We start from the raw sequence: 18,062 nt of genomic DNA, 5'->3' as shown, positions 1-18,062 counted from the left end.
GGTTGCAAATACAAAACACTCAATATTCGGTGACGGTTTGAAGCTGAGCTAGTATCACTGTTGCTCCTGTGATTTTCGATCGACACTCGACATTCGCTACTTCGCTTCAATCCCAGCTGATAATATTGCTTTTTATCTTCACGAAATGAATCTTTCAACGTTAAAGTTGGCGGTGGTTGTTGCCGTAGTTGTTGTCTGTTTTGGTCTAATTTTGACAGATGTTTGCCTTTTTGGCCGGCGAGAATGTTTTCCAAATCCGACAAAACTCAAAAACAGTTTGGTCGTTTCTCTAGAGCGGTTGTCTTTCTTGGAAGATACAGCCACCGACAAAGAGGACAATGTGCTTCACTCACCGAAGGGATTAAACCACCATGTTTGGGAAAACAACTGCGTAAAGACCATTGAGACACTTTGTAATTTTCCAGTCTTTCCAAAAGCACCGGATAGAAGACAAATCATTTTTCGAACCGAAATTATAGCTCCAAAAAATCGTGGCGTGGATGGGCACCGACTTATTGGTTATTTGCTTCCCAATTTATCTGGCGATTATCATTTCGCTGTTGTTTCAAATGGTTTTTCTGAAGTTTGGCTCAGCCCGATAAAGAGTTGGAGGGCAGCAAAGCAAGTTGCTTATATCAGCCCGCAAGATGTACCATCAACGATCAAGAAATGGGACTTTGAATCTTTAAAATCTCAGATTTCGACGAGAATTTATTTAAAAGCGAGGAAGCGATACTTCATTGAGATAATATATTCTGTTGGCGCTCGAAAAACAGGCGAGAGCTTTCTTCAGGTCGCTTGGAAAAGACCAGGGAAGTCTATGTTTGAGATTATTGAAGGCGAGTCGCTTTCACTCTACACAAATGACAGCGAGAAGGCACAGTACAAAATGTTTGACGATGAATTACCAGAGGCTCATTGTTGTGCCAAATATCGAAAAGGCTACGCCAACAAGTACATGAGGCCACCGATTTATCCCAGTTTAGAAAATAGAGCGGTTAACAGGACGCTAGATTTTTGTGATTACAGACCGAGTTATCTTCTCGAACCTGATAATTTCGATAAACTATCTAAATTCCAAGTCTATAATGGCGTGACAAAACATGTCCATCAAACGACAAGCTTCCCATATCCAAATATTGATGGCGTCGTAAGGAATCAAAAAGCCCATCCAGTTTTCTGGGCTGAAAATCCGTTAGAAGAACAAGAGGCGTGGTCTGTAGTGGAGAGATACATAGAAGCTATTGAGGAGAGTTACCCTGGGTAAGAATTTTGACATTGTTACAGTTTTGAAGCTGTCCATTCTACCAAAGATTTTCGTTCTAATTAGGTAATTATATAGTTTGTTTATTTATCGTTTTATTGGGGGATTTATTTGTATATTTTTCATATATTAATTTTGTCATTTACACAGATAAGTACCGAGTTTGGGTTTTTGTTACCTCTTTTTATTTGGCTATATCTCCATTCTGTTAATAAACAATTACGAATGAGTTTTCTCGATATATCCAGAATACTCAGGTAAAGTGCAATCAGGCGATGCAGATGGCACTGACAACACTTACCTTGATTACCAAAAAAAAAAAAAAAAAAAAAAAAAATTAAAAAACGCTTGGAGTCCCCTGAGTGGGGCGTGACTGCTTTGTACAATGTTCGCGATTGGCTGAAAAAGGATTCCAAACCCAACCGGTTTTGTTCTCTGTTTTTCTCAAATTCTACTTTTGCTCTACAGGAAGTACGAGCTTAAATCCATTATTCGCGTTGAGAAGAAAGAAGATCCCAAAAAAGGAAGCAGATATTTTCTTGAACTTGAAGTTAAAGATCTAACCACTGGTGCGAGCTATATATTGGCAGAATACGTATTCCAACCAAAAGGTGAAAACGCCCGTTTATGCTATCCTAAGGGCCTGCAGTGGGACAGGACAGCGGATGTTTATCTTATCCTCACGGCCAAGAACCTGGGTCGATGGGTTCATCATTTCATCAAGAACGTAGAACAAATTGTTCAAGAAACGAATGATGAACATTTACATGCGGTCATTTTTGACTTTGATAGCCCCGATATTGATCTAGAACAGGCTTTCAAGAGGAGCACTCTGAAGAACTACCATTTTATCACACAGCCTGGAAACTATTCTCGTACAATTTCTTTGAGTAGGGCAGTGCAGTCCATACGGAAACCTGACGCCATATTTGTCACTGTCGACCTACACCTAGATATTGGTAGTCAGCTGATTAACGATATACGCAAGGTGAGTACATAGCCACCATTCCTGTGCGGCAATGCCGATATCAATGACAAGTTCTTATTTTCCCTGATAAGTCGAAACTTTGTCGACTGGTATCCAAAATAATAAAATCGCTGCCACGTGTAGATGGTGCTAATTCCATTCTAAAGAGAGTCGCACATCTTAGCCATTATCAATTGTGTTGACTTCTGACTTCCATCTTCTCTTCAGATTATACACTTACATTAACGTTAGCTGAATCATTCAACTACACTACTATCTTTTTATTTTTCTCTCCAGCACTGTTCTAAAGGAAAGACGGTGTATGCTCCCCAAATCGTCTTTCTAAATTGCGGTGGAAGCAGCGCTTTACCCAGAGGTGTCTGGTATCACTACAGTTATGGAACAATAGCAATGTACAAAGAGGACTGGCAGAGATTCGGCGGATTTTCAAACCGTTTTGCAAACAAAGTTACGTGGGGAGGCGAGGACTGGGATATTATTGACGGCGCGGTCAAGAGTGGCCTGGAAATAGAGAGAAAACGTTGCCCCTGGGTCTACCATTATTTTCACACTAAAGCTGGAATGTGGTCTAAAGGATCAGGACACCGCTAGAGAAACGTGACCCTGACATGCGCAGTTCGGACACAAGGTAGCTGCTTGACGTCTCATGAAAGGATTAATTTTAACCATCACTGAATAAAATGAAGTACACCAAACAGCAGAAGTTGTAATCTCACATCAAATTTATCGCTTTCAGTTAATTTCAAGCTTCTTAAAATAATTAGTGGAGAAAATCAAAAAAGCTCTTGTAGGTGACGTCTACCTGAGACTGGAGACTTGGCCTTTTTATAGTGCAATCGACTTCGCAACGACTTCTGTGAAATGCTAAAATATGAAAAATCTACTCGAGGCAAGAATCCGAAATAATGGCAAAAATTGCACTTTGTCAGCGACTGCGTTTAACGCAAAAAAATGGGTAATAGGGTGGAGAGGTTTTCTGATTTCTGAAATTATGTATATAACCATACAGTCAAACTACAAGCTCCAAACAAAAGCCTGTTGTAACCCAGTCTGTTCAAACTAGTCTTTTACTAAGTCCGCTAATATTAACAATCTCAAAATAATTTATCCCATTAGAGGTTTTCATAACTAAACAAGTCTGCTTTGACCTTAAATGTTCGATTGGTTGGTTTCCATAGTTTTTAATTGCTCATCAACAAAAAAGTAACATTGAGAAATTAACATTTAGACGACAAAGGAAAAATTTTGGTCGTTTTTGTGCGCTTGTGTAAGAATCCTAAGTGAAGGCAGGGTCTCTTGACCTCCTGAATTAATGTTGTGAGCCAATTTAATCAATCAATAAATTACCAAACCATGTACTGTTTCTTCGTGCCCCTGCAGAAAACACAGCACATAATCATAAACAGGGTTCCGTTACAAGCATCCTTTATTTCATGCATTATTCCTAACTGCGGCAATTTATTACGTCTCTGTCAGATTATGCGATGTTGTTTGATGATCACGAGAAATTTGGCATGACTGAGATAAAAAAGCATTTTTGGCCAAACCTGTTATGTGAAAGCGTTGTGCAACTGTCATGATAGTTTAAGCAAGTTAAATTGGACGTGAAGGTGAAAGAGCTGACGATGAAAGAGCTATCGTTTGACTGAAATAAACGGAATACGGAACACGCCAATATCACATCGATCACTCACGAAACCAGAAACCAGTAGGAATGCTTTTTTATGCCTAACAAAACGTAGTGGATGGGGCGGGAAGGGTATTATCAATTGAACAAAGAATTCTATAGCTTAAATGACTTACTTGACACGCACTTTAGACGAGGACTTAGGAAGTGTTCAATCACTTAAACAGGTTTGTTAATGATGACAATCCTATCAAATGCGAATGACCCTGTAACCTGGTCACACTAAGTGACATGGCTCTGCAATACAATTAAATCATCTCGCAAGTTGGTTGTTCACAAGTCTGATCTCCATTGAAGGAATTGCAAATAAATACTGTAAAACCCTTTCTTTTGTCTATCACTTCGTTTATATGACCGCACCTTGTTATTTCAGTCACTACTGGTTTGACTGGGTTTGACTCGTTGGAGAGAATTAAGTGGCACGTTAATGGACGGACAATAGAGGTTCCACTGTAAATTAATCATCTATCTATTTTACTATCTAACGAGCTATACCTCCACTGAATTTATTACAAATGAGACAATAGAGTCCCTACTCTTATTTTTTTCCTGACGTTCCTTTAGTAGCCCTCTTTGCTTTCAGCCACATTCCTGCTTTGGTGTGATAATAATGGTAAACAGCTGGAGAGCGTTTCCGTTCTATTTCCAAGCCACCCTTGACCGCACCGTCAATTATGTCCCAGTCTTCACCTCCCCACGTGACTTTGTTGTCGAAACGTGTTGAAAATCCTCCAAATTTCTCCCAATCTGCTTTGTACACTGCTACTGTTCCATAGCTATAATGGAACCAGTGGCCGTTGGGAATGACACTGCTTCCGCCACAACTTAGACGAACTATTTGAGGAGCGTACAGTGTTTTTCCTTTGATGCAGTGCTGAAAAGTCAATTACAAAAAAAAAAAGGAAAATGAATGACCAAATCTCTGGACAAAAAGTGTCGCAAGAAGACATACATTCTTGTATGCACGAGCACGTATGTTTACTTGCGGCATCCAGCATTTAGTTGTTATAGAACCTTTTTTAAATGGCTGCCAACTTACCAATTATATGTATTAAAACCTCGTTTCGAGTGAATAATTCAAAAGAAGTTTGACTCTTAGTCATTTATGACAATGTTCTTTAGACCTTTAGTAGAATTATTGATGTTTTGGCTGCAATTTTCGAACTTGCCAATCCTGGCAACGGAAGATCGTTTTTATTTTCATTAATCACTTAAACAATAGAGTACTTTTCTGAATTTCCTAATGATGTGCATACAAACTTATACTTTTTTATAAGGCAGCTCTGAATAAGGCAACCCTTAGGGCTGGGGTGTCCCTGCCATGTAAGTTATTCCTTTGACCGCGTTCTAATCACGCTAGTTCCTTTTGCTCTCTTCCTTAATTCCCGGACATGTTTTACCGAGTCACCTTCTCTCCCTTCCCCACAAGTTACCTTACGTATGTCGTTGATCAGCTGACTTCCAATGTCAAGATGCATGTCTATGGTGACAATAATGGCGTCAGGGTTTTTTATCGACTCTATCGCTTTGCTAAAGGAAACTGTACGAGAATAGTTTCCAGGCTGTGTGATAAAATGGTAGTTCTTCAGAGTGCTCCTCTTGAAAGCCTGTTCTAGATCAATATCGGGGCTATCAAAGTCAAAAATGACCGCATGTAAATGTTCATCATTCGTTTCTTGAACAATTTGTTCTACGTTCTTGATGAAATGATGAACCCATCGACCCAGGTTCTTGGCCGTGAGGATAAGATAAACATCCGCTGTCCTGTCCCACAGCAGGCCCTTGGGGTAACACAAAGAATCGTGTTTACCTCGCGGTTGGAATACATATTCTGCCAAATTATAGTTGGTGCCATTGATAAGATCTCTGACTACAAGCTCAAGGAGATATCTGCTTCCATGTTCAGGATCTTCTTTCTTTTCTACGCGTTTAATGGACTGCAGTTCGTATTTCCTGCAGAAGAAAGATGACTTCAGAAAAATATAATATTACTTTTAATTCTTAAAAGAATTCTCCAGCTGGCGTGCGCATGACGGTTACTATTTCCTTTGTTTCAGTGAAGCAGTTTGCACTCAGTTTAGCAATCTAGCGTGCGCGTATGTAAGTTGAGCGTTGTTGGTTGCCTTCAGGAGCTTCCTCGCATGTTTTGTATACCGTCCCTCCTATTTTCTCGTCGTCTTTCCTTCCAGACCTGATACTTTTCTATTGTTTTGTTGTTGTTGTTGTTTGAAGAAAAAGGCATGATACCAAGACTCATGCTATCTACCAAAATGCCCCTCGTACGATAGGATCTCAGTCTAAACACCTTGCTTCTGATTACATAAATTATTTAGTTTATCTAGACTTACAGAGCGAAATACGTTGTAATTAAAAAAAAAATAAGAGGTTCTGATGGATATCATTGATCAGCACTTGATGACATCATAGGGTTATTCCCCGGGCGGTGCTCCCTATAATGGCCCACACGGGGAAGCTGCCCACGAAAGGGGTATCTTTTTCAGGCTTCAGGTATATAAAAGGACAGGGATTTCATAAGTTGAGGCTAGGTATACGAAAGGGTAGGGAAATCTGTCAGTTATGTTTTTAAAAGGGCCTTTAATTAAGATACATTTCGAACAGACACACCTTGTGGCTGTATCCGGTAATTTCTGATGTTCTCCCGTAAAATCGTTCATCAACTTCATTCCAAGGGTTTAGAAAAGGGATGCAGTGTCTAAATAGCATACAAACGAATATGGGGTTGAGCCCCGGAGCGCGGCCTCCCCTTAAAAAGCTTTGCAGAGATCCCCCGGGGTTATTCTCAGCATGTCATAACTAAAACCTTTCACCGGACTAACGCAATAGTCTCTGTTTTTCACTTACCTGGAATACGTCCTTTTCATAACATTACAGTATATGCGTACAATTGACAATGCTTCAAGATCACTTAACGGCAATTCAGCTAGAAACGTTTTCCTGACTGTCCGCGCAACCTTTGCACTCCGTAACACTCCACTTATGCTTTGAAATGGATACGTGTATGTTTTTTGAACGTTTTTCACACCGTGGTACAGTTTTAAGTCACGCGGCAAATTCGCAGGATCAAGAAGATAACTTGGTTTATATTCACAGAGTGGTAACGTCTTGTCCACTGCCGCTCTTGACAAGTAAGGAAGCGTGTCTGGCCTCATGTACTTGTTCGCAAATCGTCTCCGCAGTTCCACACAAGCAAGGACATCTGGCAACTCTTCGTCGTAGATTTTCAATTTAGCCTTGTCACTGTCCTCTGTGTACAAAGAGAAATACTCTCCCTCAATTAGTTCAAATTCAGTTCTGTCTGGTCTTTTCCAAGCGACTTGAATTAACTGTTCGCCACTTTTCGTATCAGTTTTAACATATATCACTTCGAAATAGTATTTCTGTCTGGCTAATAAACTCACTGTCTCCGAAATCTGGGATTTCATTGCTTCAAAGGACAGTTGCTTTAACGTTGATCTTAGATGTTGAGGCTTGCCATAAGCAATTTTCTTAGCGTCCTTCCAGTTCATGCTGGGACTGAGCCAAACTTCAGCAAAGCCATTTGTTGTCACCAAGAATTGATATTCTCCTGTTGCATTTGGTCGAACGTAGCCCAGTAGTCGAACAGCGCCGTCAACTTCGTTAACCGTAGACATGATGTTAACATTCTGAACAAAATTCCTTTTATCAGGCGCTTTAGGAAAAATTGGATAATTGCATAGTTGTTCTAAGCCGCTCTGACAGTACCTTTCCCAAGTATGCTTGTTCAAACCCTTCAGAATATCTTCGAGCTCGAAATGTCTGTTAATGTTGTAATGATCTTTCGACCGGCTGCTCTCTAACAGGTCAACAATTGTCCCACTTGTAGATGTGGACTGATTTTGAAAAGACGCCACATTAGGAATGGTTTTCTGACGGCTAAACAGATAAACGACGACTAATATTACCCAAAGTCCAACCGTAAGAACACCAATGACAAATGCTTTCCCTGGTTTAACGCGATTCATGGTCTATCAGTTCGTAAATAATATTTTTCTCATCACAAAGGCGTTATATAATCTGTTTATTGGGCGACGCGACATAAAGTAGGGTGTCACGAAAGCTTAGACCCCGAAAACTCAGACCTCAGACCTCGGACCTGAGACCCCGAAAACTCAGACCCCGAAACCTCAGACCCCTCGAGATTAAAAACTCAATTGTTATCACCTGAATTGCTTTACGGCCACAATGGGGCGAGATTTTTATCTTATCCGGTCTATGTGGTCGCGTCGATCGAACAGTGAAAAACAAATATTTAACTTCTCAGGATTATCGCTCTCGCGTCGGTCAAACGGTGAAACACTAACAAGGTTTAGAACAGCAGCCGACACTGTTCTTCAAAACAGACCTTTTTTATGTAATCGTAGGCAGCAAAAAAAATTTGTTGTTCTCTGAAACATACTCGTTTGAGCTTAAAGTGAAAACACGGAGATTTCATTGCAATCTGCTTTTTGACTTTATGTGCGTTGCGTGACTGTCGGCACGCAACCCGCAGAAATTAACAAATTTAGAGAAAAAAAAAAAAAAGAAAAGAGAAAAAAAGAGTCCATAGAGATAGCCATGTTTGCGTTCCAACTTATAACGGGAATAGTGAATATTTCTTACAGGAAACAGTAAGTTTAAAACCAAACACTTCTATTTTTTTTTCTCATGATACCGCCTGGTTTAGTTTATTAAATCTGCCTCGCGGCGGGGCCTTCGCGCCAATTTTCAATTTTCGTTCGCTCACATTTCTAGACCAGACATGGCGGTTCAATCGGTTCGACCTTTACGTGTTTTCTACGTGTTGAATTTTTACGTGTTTTTACCTTTACGCTCCAGCGTGGCTGTTGCCTATTAACATTGCGTGACCGTAGAGCAATTCAGGTGATAACAATTGAGTTTTTAATTTCGAGGGGTCTGAGTTTTCGGGGTCTGAGGTCTGAGTTTTCGGGGTCTGAGTTTTCGTGACACCCTATAAAGAAGGGATCTCTAACGTGACATGAAGAATTTCGTTGACATTCTGTGGCCAGCGAGGAATTTTAAAAGATAAGATTACATTTATGAGTAGTATTTTGTCGTTTAAGGTGGCTGACAACAGTTTGATGCTCTTTTTATCACTTATACTAGTTAAAATGAATCAGTCGGATTATGCTACAAAGTATCAAGCAAATGCCTAATCATTGGTAATAGATTACCATAGCAACAGTGTAAACTTTTCAAAATACCCTTACAAAAAAACAAGCCTGGTGACACCTGTTTTAGTTTTGTAATTGTAATTAGGCTGTGGAGAGGGTTCAGAGCCATCTTCATATATAAGGCGATATTTTGCTCATATTTAAACCATCTTTGGTTTGACGAAAGGCTGGTTTTCTCTCATCAGTTTTGGCCAGTTAGGCCGGTTAGACCAGTTAGTGTAAGAACCGCAAATGACTGACATTTTGGGTCAAAACACCAATGTTCATTTAAGACATTTTATGCACGTGTTTGCAACTGGAAAACAGCACAGCCGATATTGTCATAATGATCGTCACTGCAAATTTCTACAGACCTTTAGAGTGATATCCCGTGAGGCAAATGCCTCAAGAAAAGAGAATGAGCAAATTTCAGTTAGATTAACCAAATTGTAAACAGATCCGTAAGTACCAAGATTAGCCTGTTATACTATCAATGAATTTTCGATTCTTATAGCAGTTAAATGGGAAGGTCACCTGGTAAACGCCACTTATTGCCTATCATCTTCGCATTAAGCTTTATTTGAATGGCGATAACTCTTTTCGCAATACCTTGTAGCAAAGCTTTGTGTGAGCCCAGCAGGGAAATATTTGCCATTCAGTAACGTCACTGAATGAGAAAATTTGATCGATTTGACGATTTTGCTTGTTCTGTTCAGTTTTGCATCGGTGCCTGACGGGAACGGACGTAGGTTTTTGAACAAATTTGTGCTTTAACGTCTATTTTCAATCAGAGTTTTCAATGAAATTTTTGAATGCTTTTGCCTTTGTTCGATTGTACTTTTTCACGTATTGTATGAAGGTAACGGAAGGTAAACAAGTTAGCGAATTTATGAGTTGTTATGTAAATGCAATGACAGACTGGAGTGAAAAAAGATTTATTGATGCTGTCATTATAAAGCCATTACTGACCAGGCATACTCCATGCCCGGCGAAGCATAATACAGTAACAAAAAGTACCTTTGACAAGTCATAATTTTTAATCAGTTCTTTTTTAAAACGATACGGTTGGCAGCTTATATATTCGGTGGTAAATACAATATTAGATATGTTGGATTGTTCAAACTGTTTTTGAACTGTTGTGATAATTGGTGAGTATGAATGCAATCAACCCACATGCATTGCAGATTTGATCCCATATGCTTTGTTAATGTAAGTCCTTTCTTCCTTTCATCGTGGATAAGAAACATGCACTTACGTGCCATTCAGTTCGTGATGGCTCTGTTCTTTAAAAGCATTGCTTTGAAAGCTCGAACACATCTCATGGAACACTACTAGTATCCAAATGTGTGCAATCCAACAAGAGCGAGATTCGCTAACAAAAGTGTTCGTCAAATCATTAGCACTTGCAACTTATTAGACGGGCTAATTAGCTATCATGTCCCACGCACTTAGAGATTAAGGTCCTCTGATTTATATACTGATTGGCGACGAGTGTGTTGTGTTATGTGTTAGAAGAACCAACCAAGTTCGTGCTGTTGTTCAACGATTTTTTTCTCTATATATTGACCTTTTAAACACTATTCATTGCACCATGGTGGATCTTCATGCTCGTTTTATCAGGTTTTAACGTGGTCAGTTGTTTAGTTGATTGTGATTAGTGCTATATTTGTTTACACAAGATCAAGTGAAGTTTGCACAGCGGGACTTATTAATATATGAACTTGCTGCCGCACAATATGCAGCCTACACGTAAATTGAGTTTACCAGACGAGAGCCTGATGACAATGTTTCGCAGACGAGCGCTTACGGACATTGTAGAGCACGAAGAAGGTAAAGTAGATAGTGATAATAGTGAAGAAGCGAACGCAAGCATTCCACACCCTCAAGGTCGTCGCAAGGAAGACGAAGAGAAACAAGAATCACAACTTCCACAACTGCATCAAGTTGTTTTGGATGGTAACTCAGAATTGCTGAAAGAGCTAATTAAAAATGGCGCAGATATAAACGTTTTGGATGAATCTGGTTGGCCGCCCATGCACACAGCCATTCGAGCTGGCAAGACGGAATGTGCCGCTATACTTATCAAGGAAGGTGCCGGAGAGTTTTACTACAATAAACAGAAACAGGACTATCTTAAAAGACTTGAACGTTCCCAAAAGGGACGCAAGATATCCTACTGGAGGTGAAATAACAAACTACAATACTACAGGAAATATTCAAGGATGTAGATTCGTGTACTTCAATGTAAATAATAAATTCAAGATTTCACTGACGGTGACCAGCAGTAATATGTGCCGAGTCGGTTGTTGATAAAAGGCACCTGAACTGAGTTAAAAAGGTACCGGGAATCTCTTAAACAGCTGTTATTAAAACGAGTGCCCGAAAACTGTGCTCTGTGTGCAAAGTTACTAATTATTTTAAACAGCTATAGAATATTTATTCATAAACAATGACAACAGTATTGGGTCGATTCTGTGTTCCGCTCTTGATCAGTGTAACGCGCAAGGATAGAGATGACTGGAGTGCAGTTGATTCAATTTGGTCATAGGTAACTTACGTGTTGCCCGGGCGTGTTGCCTTGATATTCAGAGACAGAATAATATTTTTCGAGGTTGTGTAAATGTACAATGAACTGGTCAAACAGTTACCAGAGTGTGACATTTGTAAAGTTAATGTGTAATGTTCGTGTAACATCACTTTATGCGTCATTTGACTGTAAAACAACTGACCAGGTTCCCGAAGGTCGCTACTGATTCAGTGAACACTGAACTCCCCAACGTACGTGTCAAAAGAAAATTGTTCATATTTTTTGTTGGGCGCCTGACCTACAGAGTGGATGATACGAGAGAACGGTCCTGCTGATAATCTGTACGAATGAGGAGTATTTATGCGGCTATGTTGCTATTTATAAACTATATAGTTACAGAGATTAACGGTAGCTGTTTATAATAGAAAAGAAAACGTTCACGGAATGCTTGTAGAATATTTTTGCCGCTGATTCTGTAATTAATCCTGTAATCCAACTTTTTGAATTTGTAATACTTTGTGATTAAAATAGTTTGCATCACAAAGACATAAATGTGTAAAGGAATTTCATTGTGTTATCTTGAGTTATTTGCTGTTCAAGCTGAGTTAATCATTAGTTTTTTAAGGTACAATATTACTGTACAAAAATATTTAAGAGTGTGACCTTTGAGCATTACTTTCTTTGTGATGACATGATCGATCATGCGCAGCAAAGTTAAGGATATTACAATAGGGTCCAGCCGGAGAGCAACGCTTAGTTCGGTGAATATTTACACAAACTTCAGCTGTCTGAAAATATTGATTCAGACTTAAAATTGATTGTCAGTTAAAATTGCTCATTGAAATCAGCGAAATGACACATAAATTATAATGCTCGCGCGCGAGCTGGCGTGAACTGCGCAAGGAACGAGTGGAATTCAGACCGAGTTCCACGTACCCTGGGTACCAGAGGTTTTTTATCGCGCGCAGCAGACGAAAATACTTCGCGCGGGTCACAATAGAGACATGATCGACACCGGAAACCGCGCAGGAAAAACCTCTGGCACCCAGGGTAATTTCCACGAGACTTCTCCTGTCTCTGAAATCCGACCCGCGACTGCGTAAACCGCTGATAGAAAGTTAAGCCAGGTCTGATTGATTAAAACAAACAAACAAACAAGCAAACAAACAAACCAACAGACATAGAAACTGATTTGTGAGAATCAGTGATTGTACGTATAATGAAATATTTGGAGTTTGCAGCCAGAATTTCTTCAAGATCTTTAAGGTGAAAACGCCCTCAGATGGAAATGTTTTGGTCCGCAGCTGAAAACCAAATAGAATATTAATGTCGACGCGGCTATCCGACTTACTGTTTGTCATGGCAGGCATGAATTATTGACCGTTCTCTTTGCTTGGGCACAGTTGATATTTTTCATCTTAAGTGGTGCAATATCGAAGGGTGTCGGTTTCTGATGAGCTGATAAAGCGGCGGTCCTGAAGAGATCCGGCTCAAGTCCGATTTGGGCGGTCCTCGTCTTGACTTTAATCAAAATAATATTTAATCAAGATATTATTTAATCAAAATAACATTTAATCAGAAAAACATTTAATCAAAATAACTGCTGCAGATTGAACTTCGATACAAAGTAATCCGGCATCCTGTTGATTACACGGTTGCCGCTTTATGAACAAATTTCTTTTCCCGGACACTTATATATTGATAATAAAGTATTTCACGGATTTTAATAATCGCGGCAAGGATAATTGTCCTTTGTTTTGTTGGCCTTGTTTACCAGTTCGTAAAATTGTTCTTCATTTATTTATTCCCAGCTCGTATGATAGGCAAATCCTCCTGTTATCTCCTGAAAATCCAATAAGTTTTGGGACGAGCTGTAGCACGTCTCGTCTACCAGCGTGTATAAAATGAACATACTCGCCGTGACATTCTGCATATATACTGGGCATATAACGAGTCACATATCACTTAAGGATGGTACTAAGGTATGTAACTTTCTTATGTATATCTTTCGTGATATTTTGTACCAAAATTAATGGTACAAAACTGCCGTGGGGTCAGTAATATCGCTGTTGGCTTTTATTACGTCAATTCTAGTTTGCGTGCCTTGTTTCATTTTCCGTCAGTGGACAGGGAGCCGAAGGGGACAAAATTCAAATGTTTTTCTCTTGATTTGGCTGAAAATATTGGGCAAGAATAATATCATCATAACCAAAAAACAATTCTATGGATTTCGCATAATTTTGTTATGTGTCTTCACATGAACAACACACGCAGCAGATTTAGAAGATGTTAGTCTTGTCTTCTAAGATATTTTTGTCTTGGTTTTAGATTGATGATGGTTTCATTATGTGTGACGATAATACTTGTCTACAGCATCAGTACAAATTACGCTGGTAACATTTTTGGTTTATTGCCATTATATCTGAGTTTAGGCCTTCCTTTAGTCTTATAACATAGTGAAAGTGAAGAAATAAATTCCCCAGATCTAGATTGCTTTAAGCTGTCTATGCCATGACAGTTAACTGACTACATGTATTGCTGCGTTATGTTTCAATGCAGAGGCTGCGTTTCAGCATTTGATTACAATGTATCTCTTTACAAAATCAGTCTGCTGTGAAACTGACTGAAGTTCTTCCGACAAGTAATAAGAATAAGCAATAATAGTAAAAGTGATAAGAACAATAGCATCAAGAAATGCAAACAAGGTTTATCAAGCAATCAATTAAAAAATTGACAATGAATTGAAGCCAGCTGCTGGGCGTCCACTCGACTAGTGTCGAGCAACAGATCTCTCATTGAAGGATGTTTAATTATATATTATACATTATGCATTATACATTATACATTATACGTTATACATTCTACATTCTACATTATGCATTATGCATTATGCATTATGCATTATACATTATAAATAATGAAAAATGTCTTCTGCTCTTCCCCGCAAATATAAGTATTTTCAATGTACTGTACAAATAGCTGAAGACAGACGGCAAAAGTTTCAATTTTGCCGTTTGAAGGTTGACGCAACGTCATGCTTAAGGTGGTATGGTACCCTCAATATGGACCAAAAAGTTTGTTTAAATATGGTGAAGAAAGAACAATTGTGTGCTATTGCACTCAAGAAGAGAAATTAAATTTCTAGAGTTTTACTCAAAATGGTTGCTATGGAAACCAGCCACAGCCTTTTGAAGTAGTGTTTTATAGTATTGACGCCAACACTTCCTGCTCTTTTACAAAACAAGAATTGACTGTCAAATAAGCATATCCTGTAAGTTTCTGTTTTGTTCTGTGATATGAACCTAAGTTTTGACAGTTAACTCTTATTTTCAGTGCTTTTTACAGCTTTATTTGGAAATAACCTTATTTTTTACCACACCCAGTGGACAAATCATCTCATGTCACGTGACAGACCTGAAAATGTTACGATTTTTTTGGTTTATATCATCACGACACTATTGGTCTTTGATGAGCCCAAGTTTCAGAAATTCTACTTTAAAAGCTTGCAAAGTAGAAATGTTGGCGCGAAGTCAGTCGGTACAAAAGAAAACTTTTGAGAAAAATGCACTTTAAGTTTTTTACACGAAGAATTAAGCATTTAACGAGCCACAAATAGTGGGGGGGGGGGGGTGCAGATTGGATCTCGGGGGAGGGGGTGCAATGGTTGTTCTATTTTGTAAAAAGTTACCGCGGTTGTGGGAAATATTCCTTGTCATAAGGGAAATGAATGAGCCTGTGATGGCAATTTGAGGCAAAGCTTTTCACAAATAATTATACCAATCGAGTTGTGCATGTCTTAAACGTTTTTTCTAAATAGTTTCGTTCATATAAGTTAAAAAATAATCTATATTTTTGGTCACGTTCTTATAGTAAACAGTCGTTGCTATGGCCGTTGCCACGTGAAAAAACTTATACCACTGTGTACTTTCCTTAAATTTCACACTCATCTGGAAGGAAATTCGGCAAGATCGTTTCAAAATGTTTTTGACCAGTCCTCAAGGGTCTTAAGTCTTGTATTTCCAAGAAATTGAATTTTTCATGAACATCGCCATATTTTAGGGTACCATATCACCTTAATTAATCTGTCTGTTAACTGTTGTTTCTGACGCATGACCTAGTGGCGATATATATACTGTATTACGATTCTATTTCATTACGATATTTTGTATCGCAAAATTTAGATAATTTTTGAGTATTGCTAAAAAATAATTAAGTACAATCAATAAAAATTGAGCGTTGAGTAAATAAATCAGGCACCGTAGCTGATTATTTTCTCTATGGAATTTACAGCGGTCAATCTCTGTGAGGATCCGGTCGACTGTGATGTATCATTCAAACCACTGGGTTGCTTTAAAGATAATCAACATAAGCGAGCACTTCCGTATTACATCTACAATGAACGAGACAAATCTATCGCTAATTACGGCGGGCAAATGATCAACTGGAACGATTGGGAAAACTATCTCCCTGGCTTTATCTGCCGCTGTGCCAAGAAAGCGAAAGAGCACGGTTATGACTTGTTCGGAGTACAATTCTTTGGTAAACGTTTCTTCATCATACATTTTCTTCACTTATGTTTTGTTTAGTGTATTTTTTGTGAGGTATAGTGAAACTTCTACCCTTGTTTTCCGATCATGTGCAACATCAGCAACGTAAACCGAGTTATGTTAACTTGTTTTACTTTGCAACCTTTTATTTCACAAACTATAAATTTGTCGAAAACGTTTAAAACTTAAATCTTGATTTTGTGTCCGTCACTGGCTATGGAAAAATTACATGTTCTCTCTTTCTAGTTCAGGTTGGGCTGTTAATCTGTTTCTTGGCTTTGCCACCGCTTCGTTGGATGCCTGTTAAGCGAAAACTATTTTAAAAAACTTTAAGATATTACGACTAAACCGTCCGACTCCATTGTCTTCTTTTGCAGGCGAATGCCATGCCGGGATTAGCTCGTCACATCATTATGACAGGCATGGCCAAGGGCGTTGCAAAGATTGCATTGGAACCGATAAGAACGATTGCAACGAGCGAAAATTTTGTGCAGGAAAGGCATGGCGTAATATGGTTTACAGGATTGTTGGTAGGTACAGTGTAGAGCAGGGAATAGTACAGACAAAATTAATGTCCAGTTGAATACAATGAACAGACCAATAAAGGACGGATGAACACACTGAACGGACGGACGGACGGATGGGTGATTGACACAATTTGTAAGGTTACGTACAGCTAACGTGTGCGTATCTAATTATGATTCATTTAGATTTCTGCAGTGTCAGATTTGAGCGTATTGGCTGCTTTAACGATAAGAAGGACTCACCGCGTCTTCTGCCATCATACCTGTTGAACGACAGAGATAAACAGCTACAGAGTTTCAGCGGTCAGTTGATAGACTGGGAAAACTGGTACGAGCATCTGCCAAATTTCGTCTGCCGCTGTGCGAAAAGAGCGCTTGAAAAGGGCTGGAGACTGTTTGGAATTCAGTTCTGGGGTGAGAATTATATATTCACAGCAGGTTATAGGACCGCAAAAAATCTATATTTTACCCTTGGACGATCTGAAATCCCTGGCAGCTGTTGATTCGCCCATAATTACCCCTACTCTGGTCTCTGATGGACTTGGTAGTTTCTTCAGTTTTCACTTCTTTGTTAAGCCATCTGGGAGAATTGGATCTCCGTGTTACCAAACCAAAAGATTGCAAAAAAAAAAAAAAAAAAAAACCCTTCCATCTCGTAAAACAGTAAAAATGCTCTTGGCTCTGTACAAGGGAGATCATATATTTTGTTCGTTTTATTCAGGTGAATGCTGGAGTGGTCCTGATGACTCCGCCTTCTATCTTGAAGGGCATGCGCCGCTTGAGGGATGCGCAGACCAGTGTATTAACGACTGCGCCTACTCAACTAGGTTCTGTGCTGGAAAGAACTTCACCAACGCTGTATACGCTATCAGTAAGCATTATGAAGTAGCTAGGCTGTAGGAAAAACTGTAGGAAAAACTGAAATCATAATTGGATTGTATACCAAAATGTCATATTTCGCATCCTATCACAGAAAGGGAATGAGTTTTGTTGCAATTGTGGCCAGAGAATCCCGTCAAACGTTCATTTCCTCGAGCAAGAACTCAAAATTACAGTGAACAGAAACCCAGACTGGATCCCCAAGAAGGTTAATTCTACAAAATCAAATCTGATTCCGCTTACTGTTTGCTCCTGTTTTTTGTTGATGGTGGAGCTCTGTTTTTCTATAAAACCTAGTACTGATATATTCTGTACTAACCTGACAAGTGATTCTCATTTACTAAACGCTGGATTGCTGTCTTTTCCTAGGAGAAGAGGTTAACGAGGGAAGTGCGATGCCAGACTATGTGAATATCATTGAGTAACGAAGTTACAAAGGGATTTCCCCTCCAAC

General features: G+C 39.2%; 4 protein-coding genes across 4 annotated transcripts; 3 read left to right on the top strand and 1 right to left on the bottom strand.

The window, feature by feature from the left end:
- Positions 1 to 42: 42 nt before the first annotated feature.
- LOC145490275 (uncharacterized) lies at positions 43 to 3,049 on the top strand. The gene is made up of 3 exons (XM_081469402.1): positions 43 to 1,263; positions 1,733 to 2,252; positions 2,529 to 3,049. Exons 1-3 carry the CDS (start codon positions 146 to 148, stop codon positions 2,841 to 2,843), a joined length of 1,953 nt encoding a protein of 650 aa, XP_081325528.1. The 5' UTR covers positions 43 to 145; the 3' UTR covers positions 2,844 to 3,049.
- A 597-nt stretch (positions 3,050 to 3,646) lies between these two features.
- LOC145490019 (uncharacterized) lies at positions 3,647 to 8,311 on the bottom strand. The gene is made up of 3 exons (XM_081469108.1): positions 6,802 to 8,311; positions 5,373 to 5,892; positions 3,647 to 4,813 (listed from the first exon to the last, which is right to left on the bottom strand). Exons 1-3 carry the CDS (start codon positions 7,941 to 7,943, stop codon positions 4,478 to 4,480), a joined length of 1,998 nt encoding a protein of 665 aa, XP_081325234.1. The 5' UTR covers positions 7,944 to 8,311; the 3' UTR covers positions 3,647 to 4,477.
- Positions 8,312 to 10,566: 2,255 nt separating this feature from the next.
- On the top strand, positions 10,567 to 12,121 carry LOC145490959 (uncharacterized). Its single transcript, XM_081470079.1, has one exon. It carries the CDS (start codon positions 10,847 to 10,849, stop codon positions 11,315 to 11,317), a length of 471 nt encoding a protein of 156 aa, XP_081326205.1. The 5' UTR covers positions 10,567 to 10,846; the 3' UTR covers positions 11,318 to 12,121.
- Positions 12,122 to 13,554: 1,433 nt separating this feature from the next.
- On the top strand, positions 13,555 to 18,060 carry LOC145489232 (uncharacterized). The gene is made up of 7 exons (XM_081468176.1): positions 13,555 to 13,640; positions 13,987 to 14,051; positions 15,949 to 16,197; positions 16,583 to 16,735; positions 16,916 to 17,143; positions 17,451 to 17,600; positions 17,978 to 18,060. The coding sequence occupies exons 1-7, from the start codon at positions 13,630 to 13,632 to the stop codon at positions 18,031 to 18,033; spliced, it is 912 nt and encodes a 303-aa protein (XP_081324302.1). The 5' UTR covers positions 13,555 to 13,629; the 3' UTR covers positions 18,034 to 18,060.
- The last annotated feature ends 2 nt before the right edge of the window (positions 18,061 to 18,062 follow it).

Source organism: Orbicella franksi, chromosome 6, assembly GCF_964199315.1.
Source record: "Orbicella franksi chromosome 6, jaOrbFran1.1, whole genome shotgun sequence".
NCBI lineage: Eukaryota > Metazoa > Cnidaria > Anthozoa > Scleractinia > Merulinidae > Orbicella > Orbicella franksi.
The sequence above is the reverse complement of the archived record's forward strand: the minus strand, read 5'-3'. Positions and strand labels throughout refer to the sequence as shown.